Source organism: Panthera onca, chromosome A1 (genome assembly GCF_046562875.1).
Source record: "Panthera onca isolate mPanOnc1 chromosome A1, mPanOnc1 haplotype 2, whole genome shotgun sequence".
In the NCBI taxonomy this organism is placed as follows: Eukaryota; Metazoa; Chordata; class Mammalia; order Carnivora; family Felidae; genus Panthera; species Panthera onca.
Window position 1 is genome coordinate 121,897,102 of NC_138339.1, and position 19,059 is coordinate 121,916,160.

The 19,059-nt window shown below is 40.6% G+C and overlaps 1 protein-coding gene across 3 annotated transcripts in view; it reads left to right on the forward strand.

Moving 5' to 3' along the window:
* DIAPH1 (diaphanous related formin 1) overlaps nt 1-19,059 on the forward strand; it is a 103,416-nt gene that overhangs the window by 34,015 nt on the left and 50,342 nt on the right. For all 3 annotated transcript variants that reach the window (XM_078450168.2, XM_060635890.3, XM_060635888.3), the window contains 9 exons: nt 1,759-1,867; nt 2,764-2,874; nt 3,048-3,166; nt 3,829-3,945; nt 4,551-4,666; nt 5,178-5,242; nt 6,365-6,544; nt 7,497-8,270; nt 9,147-9,261. In XM_078450168.2, coding sequence (XP_078306294.1) covers nt 1,759-1,867; nt 2,764-2,874; nt 3,048-3,166; nt 3,829-3,945; nt 4,551-4,666; nt 5,178-5,242; nt 6,365-6,544; nt 7,497-8,270; nt 9,147-9,261 — 1,706 coding nt within the window. The remainder of the gene's footprint in view (nt 1-1,758; nt 1,868-2,763; nt 2,875-3,047; nt 3,167-3,828; nt 3,946-4,550; nt 4,667-5,177; nt 5,243-6,364; nt 6,545-7,496; nt 8,271-9,146; nt 9,262-19,059) is intronic.

Consider the following 19,059-nt stretch of genomic DNA (forward strand, 5'->3'; position numbering starts at 1 on the left):
TACCATCTTCCCTAATCTAGAGGAAAATTGAGTGGGTGTCTACTTTGTCTTAAATACTAGGTAAGACCATATCTCTTCGAAGATGTGAACACTGTGAATCTTTTTTTATAAGTTTATTTATTTTGAAAGAGAGAGAGAGACAGTATTGAGTGGGGGAGGGGGAGAGAGAGAGAAAGAGAGAGAGAGAGAGAGAGAGAGAGAGAGAGAGAGAGAGAGAGAATGAATGAATGAATCCCAAGCAGGTTCCACAGTGTCAGTGCAGAGAATCCCAAGCAGGTTCCACAGTGTCAGTGCAGAGCCTGATGTAGGTCTCGAACTCAAGAGCCATGAGATCATGACCTGACCCAAAGTCAAGAGTTGGATGCTTAACCAACTGAGCCACCCAGCCACCCCAACACCATGAATCTTAATGTTTAAGAAAGACTGTAACTGCAGGGGCACCTGGGTGGCTCAGTCGGTTAAGCATCCCACTTGGGCTCAGGTCATGATCTGATGGCTCATCAGTTCCAAGACCCACGTCGGGCTCTGTGCTGACAGCTCAGAGCCTGGAACCTGCTTCGGATTCTGTGTCTCGCTCTTTCTCTGTTCCTCCCCCGCTCACACTCTGTCTCTCTCTCTCAAAAATAAATAAAGATTAAAAAAAAAAAAAAAAAAGACTGTTAGGTGTGTGGCACTATCATCAGTGTACTTCTGGTTATCAGTGGGATAGCAAAGCATCTCCTAGGTCTCCATTAATGTCTGTAGGACATTTATAGGACAAAGCTTGCTTTTACTTTTTTGTTTTTTTAATTCAAAAGTAACACATTATTTTTTAAACTCAAACGATATGGAAACATATAAAGTAAAATTTAACAGCCTTATGCCTCTAGTAAATCTATTCTGCAGGGGTAGCCAGTGTTAATGGCTTGGTGCAATCTCATTGATTTTTTTTCTAGCATAGACAAATATATTGTCTTTGCTTAATTATGAGATACCTTCTGCTGCTCCAAAAGATGCTATCTTAGAACGAAGGAAAGATGTAACTTTTCTGTAAAACAAATCACATGCCTAGGATAGATTTTTATTTTTGTGGAACAGTTTGGTTTAATACAAACAAAATCATACCATTCATTTCTTTTTACCTTTTTTTTTTTTTTTTTTTTAATATAACAGTTGATCTTGGACATTTTTTTCTCTGTGGGTATTTATAGATCTACCTTATTATCTTAGGTGGCTATTTAGAATTCTATAGGATGTATATCCCACAATTTATTTAACAGTTACCCCATTGCTAGACTTTTTAGGTGACATTTTTTTTTTCTTAGCACATTCTGGCCTCTGCTCTAGGTGTTAAGTTTTACTATTACAAATGATGCCATAATGAACATCCTTGTACATATATTCTTTCACATTTATGCATTTATGTTCGATAAGTTTCTAGAAGTAAGCCAAATGTTAAATTCATTAAAAACCAGTACTATTAAATACCCCTCCAAAAGTGGTACCAGTTGATACTCCATAGAACAGGTGTCTTAATTTGGTATCCATAGATAGGAGTCTAGGAATGGGTTTTAGAGAATACATTTTTCTAAGGAGATGGTTCTTAGCTTTCAGCAGATTCTGGCTCCTGACCTAGGTGATAAGGAGAATTATATTGAAAACCTGGGTGTTGGTAATGTTCTTTTCCTAACTGATTTGTGCCACTGTATAATCTACCTATTGTGCTTGTGTGTGTCAGGGCACCTGGACATTTCTCTCCCTTTCCTTTTTCTTGGGCAGGAATGAAAGGGTTTTGGAGGCAATGACAGAAAGAGCTGAGATGGATGAGGTAGAACGCTTCCAGCCATTGTTGGATGGATTAAAAAGTGGGACCTCCATTGCGCTCAAGGCAAGTATATCCTCTGAACTGTGCCCAATAATAGAATTCAAAATGGAAGGACTTAAGTTCATTTGATGTTTTAGTAGAACACATGGAATGGTTCCCAGGTATAGGCATCCCTCAGGGGAACTGCAGGTTTGGTTCCAGAACACTACAATAAAACAAATAGGTCAATAAAGTGAGGTAAATGAATTGTTTGGTTTCCTAATGCATGCATATACAAGCTATGTTTGCTCTGTACTGTAGTGTATTAAGTGTGCAGTAGCATTATGTCTACAAGAACAGTATTGCTAAAAAATGCTCACTATTATATGAGCTTTCAGAGAGTCATAATCCCTGATCACAGATCACCATAACAAATAAAATAATAATGAAAAACTTTGAAATAGTCTGAGAGTTACCAAAACATGACACAGAGACAAGAAGTGAGCAAATGCTGTTGGAAAATTAGCACTGATATACCTGCTTAACACAGAATTGCCACAGACCTTCAGTTTGTTAAAAATGCACTATATATAGAGCAGTGCAGTAAAGTGAAGTTCAGTGAAATGAGGTGAGTCTGTATATATTTATTTTATCATTCAGGATTTGCTCTCTAAGAAGGCAGAGAGAAAGCAGCAGTCCTTACTATGAGCTGGTGAAAGGGCATGCTATCTCTTTAAATGCTAGGAAAGCCAAGGCCTAGTACAGAGTATACCATCAAATCCTTGGAATCATTTAGACTTCTGAGCGACCCAGACCTGGGCCCAAATCAGATCTAAATGGCGCCAGCAGAAAGTTGTTCTTGTGGTTTTGTACTGCATCTTCTGCGTGACATCTGGGGTCCTCGGCACTCATGTAAAGAGAACGGAATCTTGATCTCTAGCAGATTACAATGACATAAGTGCTGAATTTGCTTATTTTAGGTGGGATGTCTACAGCTGATCAATGCTCTCATCACACCAGCTGAAGAACTTGACTTCCGAGTTCACATCCGAAGTGAACTGATGCGCTTGGGGCTGCATCAGGTGTTGCAGGTGAGATGCAGCTCTTCATTAGAGAGGCCAGGCTGCCTGCTGCCTGCTTTGATAGCTCAGTCATCTCTGGGGTCACTTTCGCTCTCAATTTAAGAACCAGGTTGAAAGGCTTCGGTTTCTGGCTGGCATAGGATGCTTCTGGGTTCCCTGACTTGTACTTTGATCATTGACAGGATCTTCGAGAGATTGAAAATGATGATATGAGAGTGCAACTAAATGTGTTTGATGAGCAAGGGGAAGAGGATTCCTATGACCTGAAGGGACGGCTAGATGACATTCGAATGGAGATGGAATATCCTTTTATGGACTGGGTTCAAGACATATGAGACATTCATTATAGATCCCTGCATGAAATGGTGTGGGGTAATGACTCTGAACAGGGTATCAGCCTGTGTGTCTTCTCAGTAGGTGAGGCAGGTGTCTTTTGATTGCTGTGGGCTTTATTTACCTCAGCATGGGCCAAAGAAATTAGGAAAGGTGATCTGAGGGTTGCTCAGCATGGAAGTAGCCATCAAAACGTGTATAGACTTCCTAGAATATAAGAGCTTGGTTTATGAAGGTGTAGAGCTGGTTTTTGGTGAACATTCACAAGTCGGGAGTAGGCTTGTCATTTGCTTTCTTGTGGGTGTCCCTGAGACTGACAGAGGGAGTAGTCTGGCTATGTATCACTATTTGACACACGTGACTTGTGGGTAGTGATCATTTCATTTCTGTCTACTGTTTGATCTTCAAGCCAAGTACTGGGAATCCTCTGTCTCTGTGTATAGTACCACCCAACTCACTGGTCCCTTGGCCTTCGGAAGTTTATGGAGCTTAAAGTTTTGGGTAATGTTTACAGGGGAAATGGCTGTTAGAAAAGAAGTGGCATCTTGGGACTTTTCCCCAGAGTTGGGCAATCGACCTGTCAAACAGTTTCTAAATATATGCTTTCCTTAGCCTCTTCCCCTTTTCCACTGACTTCAGTGAAGTTTTCCAGATTCTCCTAAACACAGTAAAGGATTCAAAGGCAGAGCCACACTTCCTGTCCATCCTGCAGCACCTACTCTTGGTCCGAAATGACTATGAGGCTAGGTAAGATGGTATACCTGTGAGAAGTATTAAATTTGAGCCGAAGTAGAGAGAGAAAAATCCTTAAATTCAAAGACTGTAAAAGGAAAAAGAAAAGACAAAGGTTACATTTAATTTTCAGTCAGATATATAAAGAGTTGTCAGTTGTCCTTTTAATCGGACTGAAGGGCGGCTGTATGGAAGAGGTCAGAGTGCATACCGTAAAGTGTCCTTCCCATTTTGGAAATGGGAGGTGGGGGGTATAAAGATGGTAGCAAAGGGAGGAGCCCACTTAAGGTTCTTTCAGGTTGCCTAGAAGTAGAGAGTAAGCAGTAGTGCTGTCTATCACGGAAAGGATCAAGCCTGAATTTTGAGATGGGAAATTATTGGCATTAGGAAGCAGATGGCAACAAGTTTTGATTATCTGAAGTAGATGGAGTAGCTGCTGTAGAAGAGGGAGTTGCCTAGCCTGGCAACATACTTCTGTTAGTTTTACGAAAAGGTCTTCTCTGGAATAGTTATCCTCAGGTCCCTCATTTATCAAAGCAGTTAACTTTTCCTGATCCTGATTGCTTCTGAGAATTGTATTTTGGTTTTCCTTTGATAACCTTGTTCTATTTCTTCCATAGACCGCAGTACTATAAGCTGATTGAAGAATGTATTTCTCAGATAGTTCTGCACAAGAATGGGGCTGATCCTGACTTCAAGTGCCGGCACCTCCAGATTGATATTGAGGGGTTGATTGGTAAGCATATTCTTCTATCTGCCTCCTTAAAACATTGTTTCTACCTTTCATTTTGTGTCTTTCTCCAATGAAAGTTTCATGGAAGATAAATTCCTAGTCTCCAGGTATTTCCATTTGTGTCCTTAGGTGATCATCAACATCTGTGTTAGGAATATACAGACCTTTAGTTTATTTCTATGTGAAACTAAGAATGTACCGCTACTCACACATCGCCCCACCTTTTGAAGGGAGTTCAGCTGTCATCTGACTCCTGGTCTCAGAAGTTCATAAATACCACTTGTAGGCACTCTCCATGCTGCCCAGTGTGGCGGCCTTACCACATCACAGGCACCCAGAAATTCTGTGTTGAGCTCAATAGAAAGTTTCATTTCTTTGTTTAGTGCAGAACAGTAAGAAGTATAACAAAAGTGAGAAAATGGACAGAAGACTGCCATTATATTGAAGGATTTAGGTAGTGAGAGGGAAAGACAAGAGAATTGGGAACTTTACTGATTCTTCTATTTCTTTTCAGATCAAATGATTGATAAAACAAAGGTGGAGAAATCTGAAGCCAAAGCTACAGAGTTGGAAAAAAAGGCATGTATGAGAGATCAAAAAAATTGGCGTCTTTTTTTCCCTTTTTAAGGATTATGTTTTTTCGGACATGTGAAACTGTCACCTGTGATACTTAGCAAACATTCAGCACACAGTAGCGGTTCCTGGGAGAAACCTTTCTGGTATAGATTAGTCACTGGAGAAACTAACATGGATGTGATCCAGAGGAATTGGTGGTACACAGTTCTTGATCCCCTGGGTAGGACAGGAAGAGACAGATGGCTCTCATGAATAACAGTGACAGCTCTTGCAGTTTTGCTGGCATCTCAGGCCTCTTATTCCTAGAACAACAGGAATATGTGTGTGAATTCTTTTTTTCCTCTTTAGTTGTTACGGACTCCTATTGCGGTTGTTGGGGGTTTGCTCCTAGAGGCTGCTGGGATTGTCCACCATAGCTGCTCTGGTGAAATGTCTTAACAGTGTTAAATTTCTTTAAAATCTTAGGTTTATTTGATTGCTTGGTTTTTAACTGAAGTATAGTTGACACACAATGTTAGGTTAATTTTAGGGGTGCAACATAGTGATTCAGCAACTCTATACATTATGCTGTGCTCACCACAAAGTGTAGCTACCATCTGTCATTATGCAACACTATTACAATGCTATTGACCATATCCTCTCTTCTGTGCCTTTCGTCCTTGTGGCTTATTCATTCCATAACTGGAAGCCTGTACCTCCCAATTGCCGTCATCCATTTTGCCTACTCCCCACCCCCTTTGCATCTGGCAAACACCTGTTTGTTCTCTGTATTTATGGGTTTGTTTCTGCTTTTTTTGTTTGTTGATCTGTTTGTTTGTTTTTTTTGGTTTTTTTTGTTTTTTTTTATTCCACACGTAAGTGAAATCATACAGTATTTGTCTTAGGTTGTTTTTGTTTGTTTTTGTAATTCCCCAAATTAGATAGACTGTGGAAATGATCCCTGGTTTCCCCCTTCTTTAACCTTGATTTTAAGGTCAAAATCATGGTGGTCTTTTTTCCCAGGCATTCCCTGGGAAAGTGAGCTCTCTAAAAGCATTGGGACAAAATAGTGAATTTTGGGGAATAACGCTGTGCTTCTTGCTGGAATGGAGAGCTTACAAAGAGCCTAATTCCTTTCTCCTTTAGCTGGACTCAGAGTTAACAGCACGACATGAGCTACAGGTAGAAATGAAAAAGATGGAAAGTGACTTTGAGCAGAAGCTCCAGGATCTTCAGGGAGAAAAGGATGCCTTGGATTCTGAAAAGCAGCAGATAGCCACAAAGAAACAGGACTTGGAAGCAGAGGTGTCTCAACTCACAGGGGAGGTAATGCCTGAGCGGGGGAGGCAGAGTGACCTCTAAGCCATCAGCAGCCTCATGATAGGCCTGTCTGCAGCAGGAGTCAGACACCTTATTCCTCGGGAGGGTTCAGCTACTAATAGGTAATCTAGTTAGATGGTGCATGTTTTAAAAATCATTTACTGTTTTTTGTTTTATTTTGAGGTAATACATAAGATAGAAAATTTGGAAAATACAGACAACGTAGAGAATAAAAGGAGTCACAGTACTACCCAGAATTAAAACTAATGGTCTTCTGAGACATTCAGGAGTAAAATCCAAATTACCTCTTCACGTATTTGCTAATTTTCTCTTATTTTAGCTATTTCTGGACAGATTTATCCCCATACTCTCTTTGCAGTTATAAGTATTTTTTTAATGTTTATTTTTGAGAGAGAAGGAGTGTGCACCTGCGCTGGCGGGGAAGAGGCAGAGGGAGAGGGAGACACAGAATCCAAAGCAGGCTCCAGGCTCTGAGCTGTCAGCACAGAGCCCGACGCAGGGCTCGAACTCGGGAACTGTGAGATCATGACCTGAGCTGAAGTCAGATGCATTAAGTGACTGAGCCACCCAGGCACCCCTGCAGTTACAAATACTTAAATATGGTATCTGATAAGTTGATCACTTACATGGTTTTATCACTAGAATATTTGACTTGCTTGAACTTTGTATTTTCTAATTAAAGGGAGAATTTAACATAAAGGTTGAAGTTGCCTTTTTAATGCAAAGCATGCTAAACTAAGAACATGAAGACCTGAATTCTAGTTTGGGTCCCTAAATATCTGTGACTTTAGGTATGACTTGAGGAGTCTGTCTGATTACTTTCAGTGTGGTGTGTGTAAAAATGAGAACTTTGGATTAAGTAATTTTGTAGGTCCCTTCCAACCCCAGTAGTCCCTGAGTGAAGGGAGGAGTACTTCCATTGTTGTTGTTCCTCTAGGTTGCCAAGCTTTCTAAGGAACTGGAAGATGCCAAGAAAGAAATGGCTTCTCTCTCCGCTGCCGTTACTGCTGTAGCCCTTCCTAGCAGTGCTTCTGTCTCCCCCACCCCTCCTTTACCTGGTGACTCTGGCCCTGTTACTCCACCCCCAGCCCCTCCTTTACCGGGGGTGGTTAGCATACCCCCACCAGCTCCTCTTCCTGGAGGTGGTACCATTCCTCCTCCACCACCTCCCCCTCCTTTGCCTGGGGGTGTTTGTATCCCCCCACCCCCTCCTTTGCCTGGAAGTACTGTTGATATCCCCCCACCCCCTCCTTTGCCTGGGGGTGCAGGCATCCCCCCACCCCCTCCTTTGCCTGGGAGTGCTGGCATCCCTGTACCCCCTCCTTTGCCTGGGGGTGCTGGCATCCCCCCACCCCCTCCTTTGCCTGGGAGCGCTAGTATCCCTATACCTCCTCCTTTGCCTGGGGGCACTGGTATCCCCCCACCCCCTCCTTTGCCTGGGGGTGCTGGCATCCCCCCACCCCCTCCTCCCTTACCTGGAGGAGTAGGAATGCCCCCTCCTCCTCCCCCTCTTCCTGGTGGTCCTGGAATCCCTCCACCCCCTCCATTTCCTGGAGGTCCTGGAATCCCTCCACCTCCACCTGGAATGGGTATGCCTCCACCTCCCCCTTTTGGATTTGGAGTTCCTGCAGCCCCAGTTCTGCCATTTGGATTAACCCCAAAGAAGCTTTATAAGCCAGAAGTGCAGCTCCGAAGGCCAAACTGGTCCAAGGTGAGAATTTCTGTCCATTTTTTTCATTAGTAGATGTTAAGAAACCACTTCACTTTCCTACTTTGTGCCCAGGTGGTCTTCCCTTTCTTACAACTAACATCTGCCTTCAGGTTCCATTCACGCTTCTGCTTATTCAGCACATGTTAGGCGTCTTCTGTATGGCAGACATCACTTCGGAGAGTTCTTGGAGCCCTATTCTCTGCTACAAACCCTAAACATATCTTTAATGCTTTTGGTCTTTTTTCTGAGGTCATGAGTGCCACGGTAACAGTTTGGTAATAGTCATTTCACCAGTTTGCGAGCTGCTGACAGTAGTGCTGATCTGGAAAATTGTGGCTTTTGGATACATCCTGATACCTCTCTCTGCCATCAGTGAGTTACAGAGGACATGTTTGCATGGCACAGTATTTCCTCCACTGTGCATTTGAGGCCCCTGTGATTTCTGCATTAGCCTTCTGCTTAAAGAAACCAAGTTAAAAGAGCTTAGTGATACAAAATAAACTAATAAACTCATAAACTAATTTGTCATAGTTAAATTGTTTTTTTCCGTTTGTCATAGTTAATAGCTAAATTTTTGGGAAAAATATAATGTAGAGCAAGGGAAGATGTGAAATCCTCAATACTTCTAAAACTAGAGGACTTGAGGTTAGGAGGAAGATAAGTAGCATAACTGAATCTAGTTCTTGAATAATCACCAAAAAACAAACTGGAAGCACTGTCTCCTGATCCTACCATGAAGAGTGCAGCTCCTCTGTGTCTTGGATTAGTCTATTTTGCTGAGAACCACTACCCACGTCTTCTGCATCTTAATCCATTTTCCAGGTTGGAAAGTACAGAGCTCAGCTTAATAACTCAACACTCTGCCTTTATCCACAGTTTGTTGTTGAGGACCTGTCCCAGGACTGCTTCTGGACAAAAGTGAAGGAGGACCGTTTTGAGAACAATGAACTTTTCGCCAAACTTACTCTTACCTTTTCTGCCCAGACCAAGAGTGAGTACTTTCCTCTTTCATGCCCAGGGCCAGGATAGGACTTGGAGTGTCCTTTAAGTGGGTTTTCCATTCTTTTCCTGTCCCTGGGTGAGGGTTGAAGAGAGGTGGTTTTTCCTGTTAGGAAGGAATTAAGATATTTTTGTTTTCTGGGGATGCTGAGGTTGAGAAAGAAAACTGTTGCATTTTGGTATTTTTCCCCCCAGTTTGTTTTGTATATGGGTATTTTATATCAGTATAACTTGTTGGGGATATGAGATTAAGGTGACAAGAAGCTCATTCTAGGCCCCTGTTAGTAACACCCTTGAACGGATTCTGGCACTGTGTTTCAGGTGCCATCCTAGACCTACACTCAGTAAGGGTTGGGTGGAGTTTTGAATAGCTTAGGTGATTGAGTGACTGTCTATAGTAACAAAACCATGTGTGATTCTTTTTTTTTTTTTTCCCTTCCATTTCTTTTCAATATTTGGTGTTTTCCTGGCCATTTTCCCTCCAGCTTCAAAAGGTAAGAATACAGAAGAGCCTTTTAATTGAGTATCTTGAACATTAGAGCGAGATGAAGCAGATGTAAAGCGATTTCTCTTTAGAAGACTGAGAGATCGGGGATTGATATCTCTACTGCAGTTTTTTTTCTTTTTTTTTTATTAATAGTCCAGAAGGCTCAGTACCTGTGATGTTAACTGACAGGGTAGAAAGTTATTTTAAGTCCAAGCTGCCACACCTGAAGTACTAATACTGTTACCTTACATTTCTGTTGTGTTTTGTAGTCTTCTAACTGCTTTAACATGTGTTACTTCTTGGATCTGCAAAGAAGCCTTAAGAGATAAGCAGGATGTGTATTATCTCCATTCTGTAGCATGTTTGGAGTGAGTAGGTACCTTGCCCAAGGTTAAATGACCAGATCTAGGGATCTTGTCTTCTGGTCCATGTTTTTTTTTTGGTATAAATTCTTGCTTCTTCACCTTTGTATCTTCCCCTTTGTTCTAGAAGAACTGATCTTTTTGCCCTCTTCTTTCTTCACTTCCTAATTTTTGTGGTTTTGTGCTGCCTTATGATGGGGCAGTTGTAGTTATTTCCCCTGAAGAATACAGTATTTGAATTTAATGACAATTATAGCCCACTAATTTTGTATTTCCATCTTAAAGCTTTTTTATTTACTTAGGGGTATATTATGACCCTAGTGATGGAAACTAAGTGCAACTTTTGAGCATTTCCCCATCTTCTCTCTGCCCTCCTTCTGCCCCTTTATTTTATTCCTTAAGTGATATGAGGGGACCAAGCTGCGCTTTCTTATAAGGAGCCTAACATTGCTAGGTGTCTTTGGTGGTCCCTAGATATGTGCATGTATCTGAGAGTGTGAGATTGCTGTGCTCAGACTTGACATGTTGCCCTGTCACTCAGGGCAAAGTGGCCTTGTATTCCAGAAGAGCTGTCATCTTCTGAACTAAAGCCCAGCACAGTGGATTACTTCCACCCTCTTAGTGAAAAATACCATGACAATGACAACTTACCCTACTCTAGTATATCACCAAAGACTAGTTGACAGAGAAACTCAAAATCAAATGATTTCCTGATTTGTAAGGTCACAGAATCTAGCCCTTTGTTGGCTCTGGCCTAAGTTGCTTTCTTGTAGCTGTGCTCTGAGTGCCACTGTGCATGCATACTGGCTGGACCCCTTTCCTCCTGCCTTGGTCACATCCTACTTCTGTACACTCATATTACTGTTGATGAGAGTGGGATTTTCTGCAGTTTATGGTTTTCCTTGGCATTTTATTCCCCCTGTGAATTGATAGATGGTGTGTTAAAAATACCCAAGCCAGACTTTATCTTTTGTCATTTTCAGCACTGTAACCAAACTTTTTAATGATCCTTCAGTTCTCAGGTTCTGCCCTAGAAATGACATTCTTTTCATTTAAGTTTCTAACTTTCTACCAGCCTTGGTTCTTTTTTAAATTTTCTTTAGTTTGGTTTAATGGACTATTGATTTTTGTGTAGTAATAATCCTCACTAGTAGATTGCTGAGTGCACAAGCAGGGGAGAGGCAGAGAGAGAGAGAATCTTACTCAGGCTCCATGCCCAGCACAGAGTCGGACACGGGACTCAATCTCACGACCTTGACATCATGACGTGAGCCGAAATCAAGAGTCAGACACCTAACTGATTGACAGGCACCCATCTAGCTAGTCTTTAAATATCTTTAGTTTCAGTTAACCATTTGCAGCTATTAAATTGGCACACTGTCTTAATGTCCCTGTCTTTTCATTAGGAAACACTTGAGGGTGTGTTCTGAAAACTACAAAATCATGAGTTTTCCAGACATTCTAAATCTTAATAATTTAAAGAAATTCCTGGGGGAGGTTTTATTTTCTCTGTCAAATATAATCCTAAGTACTTACTGTTTACCCAACTCTAAGTTACTTATAGCACTCAGATGCACCAGGACATTCCTGCTGCTTGTTGCCCATGGTACATCTATGTTTTCATTAATTTCCCCCCAAAAAAGAAATGCCTCCCCATTTTAAAAATAATTTTTTCTTTGGATTTTTAATGTTTTACTGACTTTAATGTCTGATATTTATTTTTTTCTTCTCTGTTTGCCTGCTTTTTTCCCCTTTGAGTTAGTCTGTAAATCTCTGGTGATACAAGAGGTATTTGAATATTGGGACTTATTTAACATGTCTCTTGGGAACAGAATAGTTGATTTAATGCCATTGCTGCAGGGGGTCTCAGGTAGCAGGCAGAAGTACTGCATAGGGACCCCATCCCATGTATAACTCCCACTGTGATCAGGGCTAATTTGCCCTTGGCTTTCCTGATGCAGTTTTGAACTTCCTTCTCTTGGTGCTTCAGGTTGGCAAACTCCATGCATATTGTTCCGAAGTAGCCCCTTGATCACAACGTACCTGAAAAAAAACACTTGAGTAAAAAAAGACTTTGAGGATCTTAGTTAAAGTTTATGTCAGGTAAGGAAATTCAGGCTTTAACAGCTTCAGAGGTAGGCCTCTAAGGGCCCAGGTCTCCTGATTATAAAAGCAAGGTTTCTTTTGTTTCTGATGTTTTAAACATGTCCATGTAAAATTCAGAATATCTTCATCCTTAATCCTTTTTGTCAGGTAGGTAACCAGTTTCAGTTTCATAGTCTTAATATTGATGATGTAATTAAACAATAGATAAATACTCATTAGCACTCTGTAAATATTCTGTCTTTCAGATAAAGAATTAGAGACCTAACTTGAATAACTTTTACAAGTCTATATAGTAAGTGCCAAAGCCAGGATTCGCACTCTTGAGTGTCTGATTCCAAAGTCCTTGCTCTGGCCCTCTGCATTCCAGAAGTGTATATCCCTCCCCTAAATGTTTCCAGAAGCTTAGCTCCAGACAAAAGATGAAAGAAGTAGTTTTGCAACTACTTCATTCATTCAGGCACTTCACTTCAGTCCTTGAATTGGCAGTGACTCTTAGTACAAAAAAGAAATAACAGATTAGGGAAAGTAGGTGAAATACTGGATATTTAGGGTTGAAGAAGAAGAGACATGTTTTGATTATAGTATATTCACTTGTAGCAATGAATCCAGTTGGAGAACTAAGACCTGCTTCTCTATTACAATAAAAGTTCTGCTTAGATGATTTCAGCCTAGTAGTTGCCAGGCTTGATGAGGAAGTTATTTGGACAGTAGGTGTTCATAATATTGCATTATTTCCTTTCTCATTTGCTAAACACAAGTCTCCGTTACTTGTTAGACATAGCTGTATCCCCCTTTTATTTTACTTATCCCTAAAGCCTCTTGTATACCTACTCCAGGAACAAACCTTAAAGAAAACGCCTACCTCACTCTTTACATCTCCCTCCTTAGTCAGAGGTCTCCAGCCACTTCTTCATTACGGTTCAGGAAGATGTGGGCGTTTTTAAGTAAGAGCCCAGAGAGAGGAGCCAGTCCTCAAATGTATACTACAAGTTCTCTTGATCATTTTTCTCTCTTAAAGATTAGTCTCTTGTTTCTGAACTCTTGATTTTCTATAAATCACAAATTTCCTCAGTTGATTTATTCCTTGCCAGGGAATATTATGAATTCAGATTTGATAGGCAGTGCTATAAAAACTTCTAGCCCTTTTTACTTTCTCACTCTTCTTATGGTGATCAGCAAGGAGTCTTTTATCATGGTCTCTTTCTTGACTCTGCCTTTTGAATTCCTTGGGAACACGTTCATTAGTTAAATTTTAATTTTTTTCATCTTTTCCTAAGGAGCATTTTCATCACTGTGGTGACCTCAGGTCATTATTTGTATGTATGAGATAAGTAGTTTTTCATTCAGCTTTCCTTGTAACTCTTACTCTCTTTTGTTAATGACTTGATCCCATGAAAAATACTGTCCTTGGAATGGTGTAAGAAGTGATAACTGATGTGCTAAGTAACAATGACATTTTCCATTTTAGGTTTATTCCTTCCATCCAAAAATGTTCTGGGCTTTTAAGATCCACAAGCTAACCTCCATTAGTGGTGTGCATTGGACAGACAATATGTAGGTTAAACCCTCTCCCTGTTAAAAAGTATGAGGGGCCTGTGGCAACTTTGGGCATCATCAGAACAGCTCTCCAAGTGGTTATCAGCAGTAATTTAGAAAGAACTCTGCCTAAAAGTAAGATCTTGACCAAGAGCTGCAAATTTCATACACAGTAACAGTATTTTCATTAGGATTTGACTGTGTGCATCAAGATCCCAGTGTTTGTGCTGTTGTCCCACAGGTCAGAACTGTTGGCAACAATCCTCTCTTGCTCTCCCAGAACTTGTTTAGTTCAGGCTTCAAGGGTAGCCAGTGGTGGGGAAGCAATACCTTCTTTCCCCAGAGGTCAAAGGGTCTTTCCTTTTCCCTGTGATCCTCTTCTGTCCACTAGGGGGCACTCTTTCAGTTGGATTTTTATCAGGAAATGTCCAAGTGAATCTTTACAGTTTCTGCAACTTTAACCCCTAGAAACAAGATTTTGTAAGAGCTCAGCATGCTCCACCCTATTCATTGAATGTCTTGGCAGAAAGATGTCTGTTCCATCAGTTCGTTACTGCTCTCAAGTGTATAGGATTAAGACTCCAAGTGCTATTCAAGTGAATATTTGTTGGGATTATTGTCTTTTAATTACTAATTTTCTTGGGTTCTAAGTAGGATCAGTCTATGAGTTAGTGCAAAGTACTTGGGAAGTTCCATAATATCAGAGGGCACTTCCTCATCATCTAAAAAACCTGAATCTCCTATCACCTGGGGTAATGAGGAGCCCTGAACATTTGGGTTGTCCTCTGCCCATCATCAGGGGTATAAAAAAAACAACCTAAACTATCCCTTTCACATACTCCTCTCTCCTCTCAACCTTTCCATCACCATTTGCCTTGAATTCACTGGATCTAATATTATGCTATTTATCTTGGTGTGTATTACTATAGGTCGTCCTCACATCCCATACTCGAATCCCCTTAAGGGTCTACGTATCTCCTATTCAGTCTCCTCCTCTGATCCTACCTGAGCACCTGAAACCCATTCACTGTGTCCTCTGGAATTCTTGGTCCAATACAAGCAAAGTCTCCAATAACATCAACTTAACCTTGTTGGTCTAATAGAAACCTGGCTTTCCCTCAACACTGCTTTCCTTCTTGTGTTTCTCCTGTGGTGGGTTTTTTTTTTCACATAAATCTCATCTTAATGGACCTGGACCCAGAGATGGTATAGATGTCCTCGTTGTTGTTTTTGCCACTTTAAGATCATACCACCTTTCTCTTGGCTAAAAACCCATAATTTTGAATCTCATGACATCAAATTACATCACCCAGTTCCTTTCTTAGTGCCAATGATCTATTAACATCCCAAGTTACTCCTCTCTCAGCTAGGTTAGCGATTGATTACTCTTTGCAGTACTCCAGTACCACTTCCACCTTAATTCTTTGCAATTTCTGTATGAAAGAGTCATGATCCTGCCAGTATTTTGGCTTCCCACTTCCTTGAGTTCTTCTTTTGCAGTGATCTTGTCCTCTACCTCATCCATTCCCTCCTACGGTCATCACCAAAACTGCAGTCCCTCCACAGTCTTAATTTCATGCCACCCACGTTCTATGTTTTTACTTCTCTCTCTAGTATCCTGACCGCCACGCCCTGGGACTTCCAGTCCATTTGTCCTACCACCTTTCACTGTCTTTCTGTTCCTCGATGACTTCACTCTCCTCCTCACCTAAAATTCCATGGTTCATCATCATAATAATCACTCTCTTGGATGTTTTCCCCTTCTGTTACCTCTCTCTGATTTCATCATAGTTGATTGGCAAAAACCACAGTCTCTCCTTGCCCTGTACAGGTAGCTGTGCTGATGAAAGTGGCTGGAGAAAAACAAACATTTGGTCCTCCATGATAGACTTTTCAAGTTTTCAGGACAGCAGATGCTCTTACTTTTTCTCCTACCTCACTGGCTGTTCTTTCTTCTGGGTCTCCTCCGCTCAGTTTGCAGTGTTGCTTAGCCCTTGATCCTGCCAAGCAATTGGATATTAAACATTTCGAGTACCTTCAACTTCCTATTCTTCTAAATGATAATTTCACACTTTTTCTCTTCTCAAAGACCCAATATCTCCCTCATTCTCAGTCCTCCTACTTCACTGAGAATACTGAAGCCATCAGAAGACATGCTTCTGTAGACTTCTGCCATTATTATACCCACTCTCTGTGTCTTCCTCTCTCTTACCATGGTCCTGTCTGAAGCCACTTCCTGTACTATTATGATATCTTCATTTCAGCAAATACATAGAATACACTAAAAATATTTTTTAAAAAAAGTCTTCTCCCTTCCTGGAGTGACCATGGTTAACATACCTTTCAGCTGTATGTGTTATTCTAATAAATGAAAGGGTGAAATCCTTTTCAGGTGGGAAAATGTGGGAAATTTTCCAATAGAATCTTAATCTTAACTGGAACTTTAAGGGACAGGGGCGTTAAAAGATAAAATTACAGAGGCACCTGGGTGGCTCAGTCAGTTGAGCGTCCGACTTTGGCTCAGCTCCTGATCTCACAGTTTGTGAGTTCGAGCCCTGCATCAGGCTCTGTGCTGACAGCTTAGAGCCTGGAGCCTGCTTCGAATTCTCTGTCTCCCTCTCTTTCTGCTCCTCCCCTGCTCATGCTCTGTGTGTCTCACTCTCCTTCAAAAATAAATAAAAATATTAAAAAAATTTTTTTTAAAAGTAAAATTACAGAAATGTGAGGGTATACACATATTTTTAATCTAATCTGTGGGATTCCATGTGGTAGATACCGTTGTGCATTTTGCTGAACATTTCTCAGCATCTCTTGATAGCATTACATACAGATGTATTCCCATTATTTCTAGTGAATAATTGTACTTTGTCACATGAATAAATCTAAACTTTATACACTTGATCTCTTACTGAGAAGTTACCAGCTTTCTATACTATAAACAGTGCTACAAGAAGAATAATTTTATATTTATCTCTGTATATTTGCATTTCTGCAGTATATTCTTAAAGTTTCTGTGTCCATATTGCTAAGTATAGGATAGTACCAATTTATCCTACCATCAAAAATCAGGAATTACTTATTGTAGTGTGTGATAGGGGAATGTGGTACCTTGTTTTAATCAGACTACTAAGGAGATTGCACCAGAGATATTCCTTCATACCTCTTTCTTCATCTATAAAATGAGACAGATTAACCAAAAGATACTCTCAACTTGAAACTTCTGGGTTTTGTTATTCTGGTTTTTTTCCCTTTCTTTTTGCTTGCATAAGTTGTCTTTGGTGTTGTCATCTCAAACTCTTTTGTTTTGACTGATTGCTAAAAAATTCTTCTGTTGTTTTGTTTTGAGTTTCATTCATTTTCCCTGCACTGAGATCAGGCATTAGAAATTGCTGCTTGCTTTCAATTAGTGTTTGGGGGTATGGAACTAAACTAGTGTAAAACTGTGAAAGGTTTCATGAAGACTGTCGGTTTACTTTCCACGGAAGACTTACTGGTGGAGATTTAAGGGAGGGTGTCATCAGATAAAGATAATTAAACTTTAATTCCTTCTAAACTAGAGGAATTTGATATATCTGAAGAGTGCTCTTTCTCCTTTTCGCCACCAGATGGCACATGGATCTCTTCTGTTTTAGTTGTGTCATTGTTACGTCTGCGAGTGATGCAGTCACGTTAGAGAGAGACAGCCTCTGTGATTTTCAAATACAAACTGTGTGTTATGCTGCCCTCTATCTGTCAGGAAATACATTTGGAGGACTGATCCGTAAAAGACAGGAAGCTGTAACTTGCCTTTTACAAAAGGATCTTATCCTCTTGCAGCTAGTATCTTTATAGGAGCAACACTGGTGGTTTTTGGAGGGCATAGATGCTGGAGCATGTTTTTTGTTGTTGTTGTTGTTTTTTTTTTTTTTTTTTTTTTAGTCTGATAACTTCATGAAATCATAGCCTTCCTTTTAGAAGGCTTAAATAAAAAATTGTTTTTTACCAGCTTGACAGTTCATTCTATACATATTTATAACTCCATGATAAAAATATTCCCAATCCTGTCTCTGTCTCTGCTGAATAGCTCCTTCAAGCATATAATGGAACTCCCCGCTGATAATATACTCCTAACTTCCCAGAGATAGTATACTGGATAAATTTCCCTCAGGGAATTCCCCTGGTCTGTCTTGGATAGAATTTGCTGGTACAGAAAAGTTTTTACTGTCAACCCTTTTCTATCACTGTTAACTCCTGATTACCCCCAAGATAATTCCAGTTTTAGAACCTCTTTCTAGCTATTCAAACTTTAGTGTGTGCCTGTATTACTATTCTTGACTTGCATAGACTGAAACTATATCTTTTAAACCCAAGGTACCATCCAGCATTATCTGCAGATTTCAATTGTGTATCTTTCAGAGTAGGTATTATCCTTCTTTTTATGGAGATCATACAAGATAAGTTAGCAGGCAATATGACATTTTCTATTGATTCCTGACATTTTAGAGGCTCTAATTCAGGGGCACTTGTTTTTACAAAATTTTTTCTTGCCATCTTCTGGCCAGGTCTCGTTAGGTATCTTTGAAGGATATTTTGAAGAAGTTCTCTGGAGTCTGTGGAGCTAGGAACCACTTAGAGACTGATGATGAGGATGGAGGATATGTGTGGCAGGCAGATGATGGGAAATCCCTCCAGTTGTACAACAAAGATGGAGTTGTGTAAGACCAGGAAGTCCAGATCGTGATGAAGGGGCTACACTTAGGCAGACAACTCTTGTTCTTGTTTGGTTATTCCTTCACCATGGAGACCTGGAGTTGGTAGAGATCAGGGATGTGTTTAGGAAGAAGAATGGGATCTCCAGGAAATGTCAAGAGCAGAGCTGAGCTTTAGGATAAGCAGGAGAGTCATCCAGTGCTTTTAGGCTGCTACATGCTGGGCCCAAAGCAGCTGCCTTACGGGAACAGCCCTGTTCTCAGCATCCCTTACATGCTTTGGGAATTGTCAGATGTGAACTTACTCTTTTGCTAATATGGGACCAATCTCCCTGTAAACATGAAATTATAGACCAGTTTTCAGGGAGTACTAATGATACCTCCACCACAGGATGTTTCCTCTGGGGCTTTCCTGCTTCTCCGTTACCTGGTTTTCTGCATAAGTAATCTAGGTAGTTGAGAAGTCAACATGGTATGAAGAAGTCTCATAACCACCCTAGTGTTCATCCATTCCATCCTCCCCCTCCCTACCCTTAGAGGTCATCATTTTTATTAGTTTCTTGATTATACTTTCATTGTGTTTAAAAATGCAGTTATAAGCAAAAACTGAT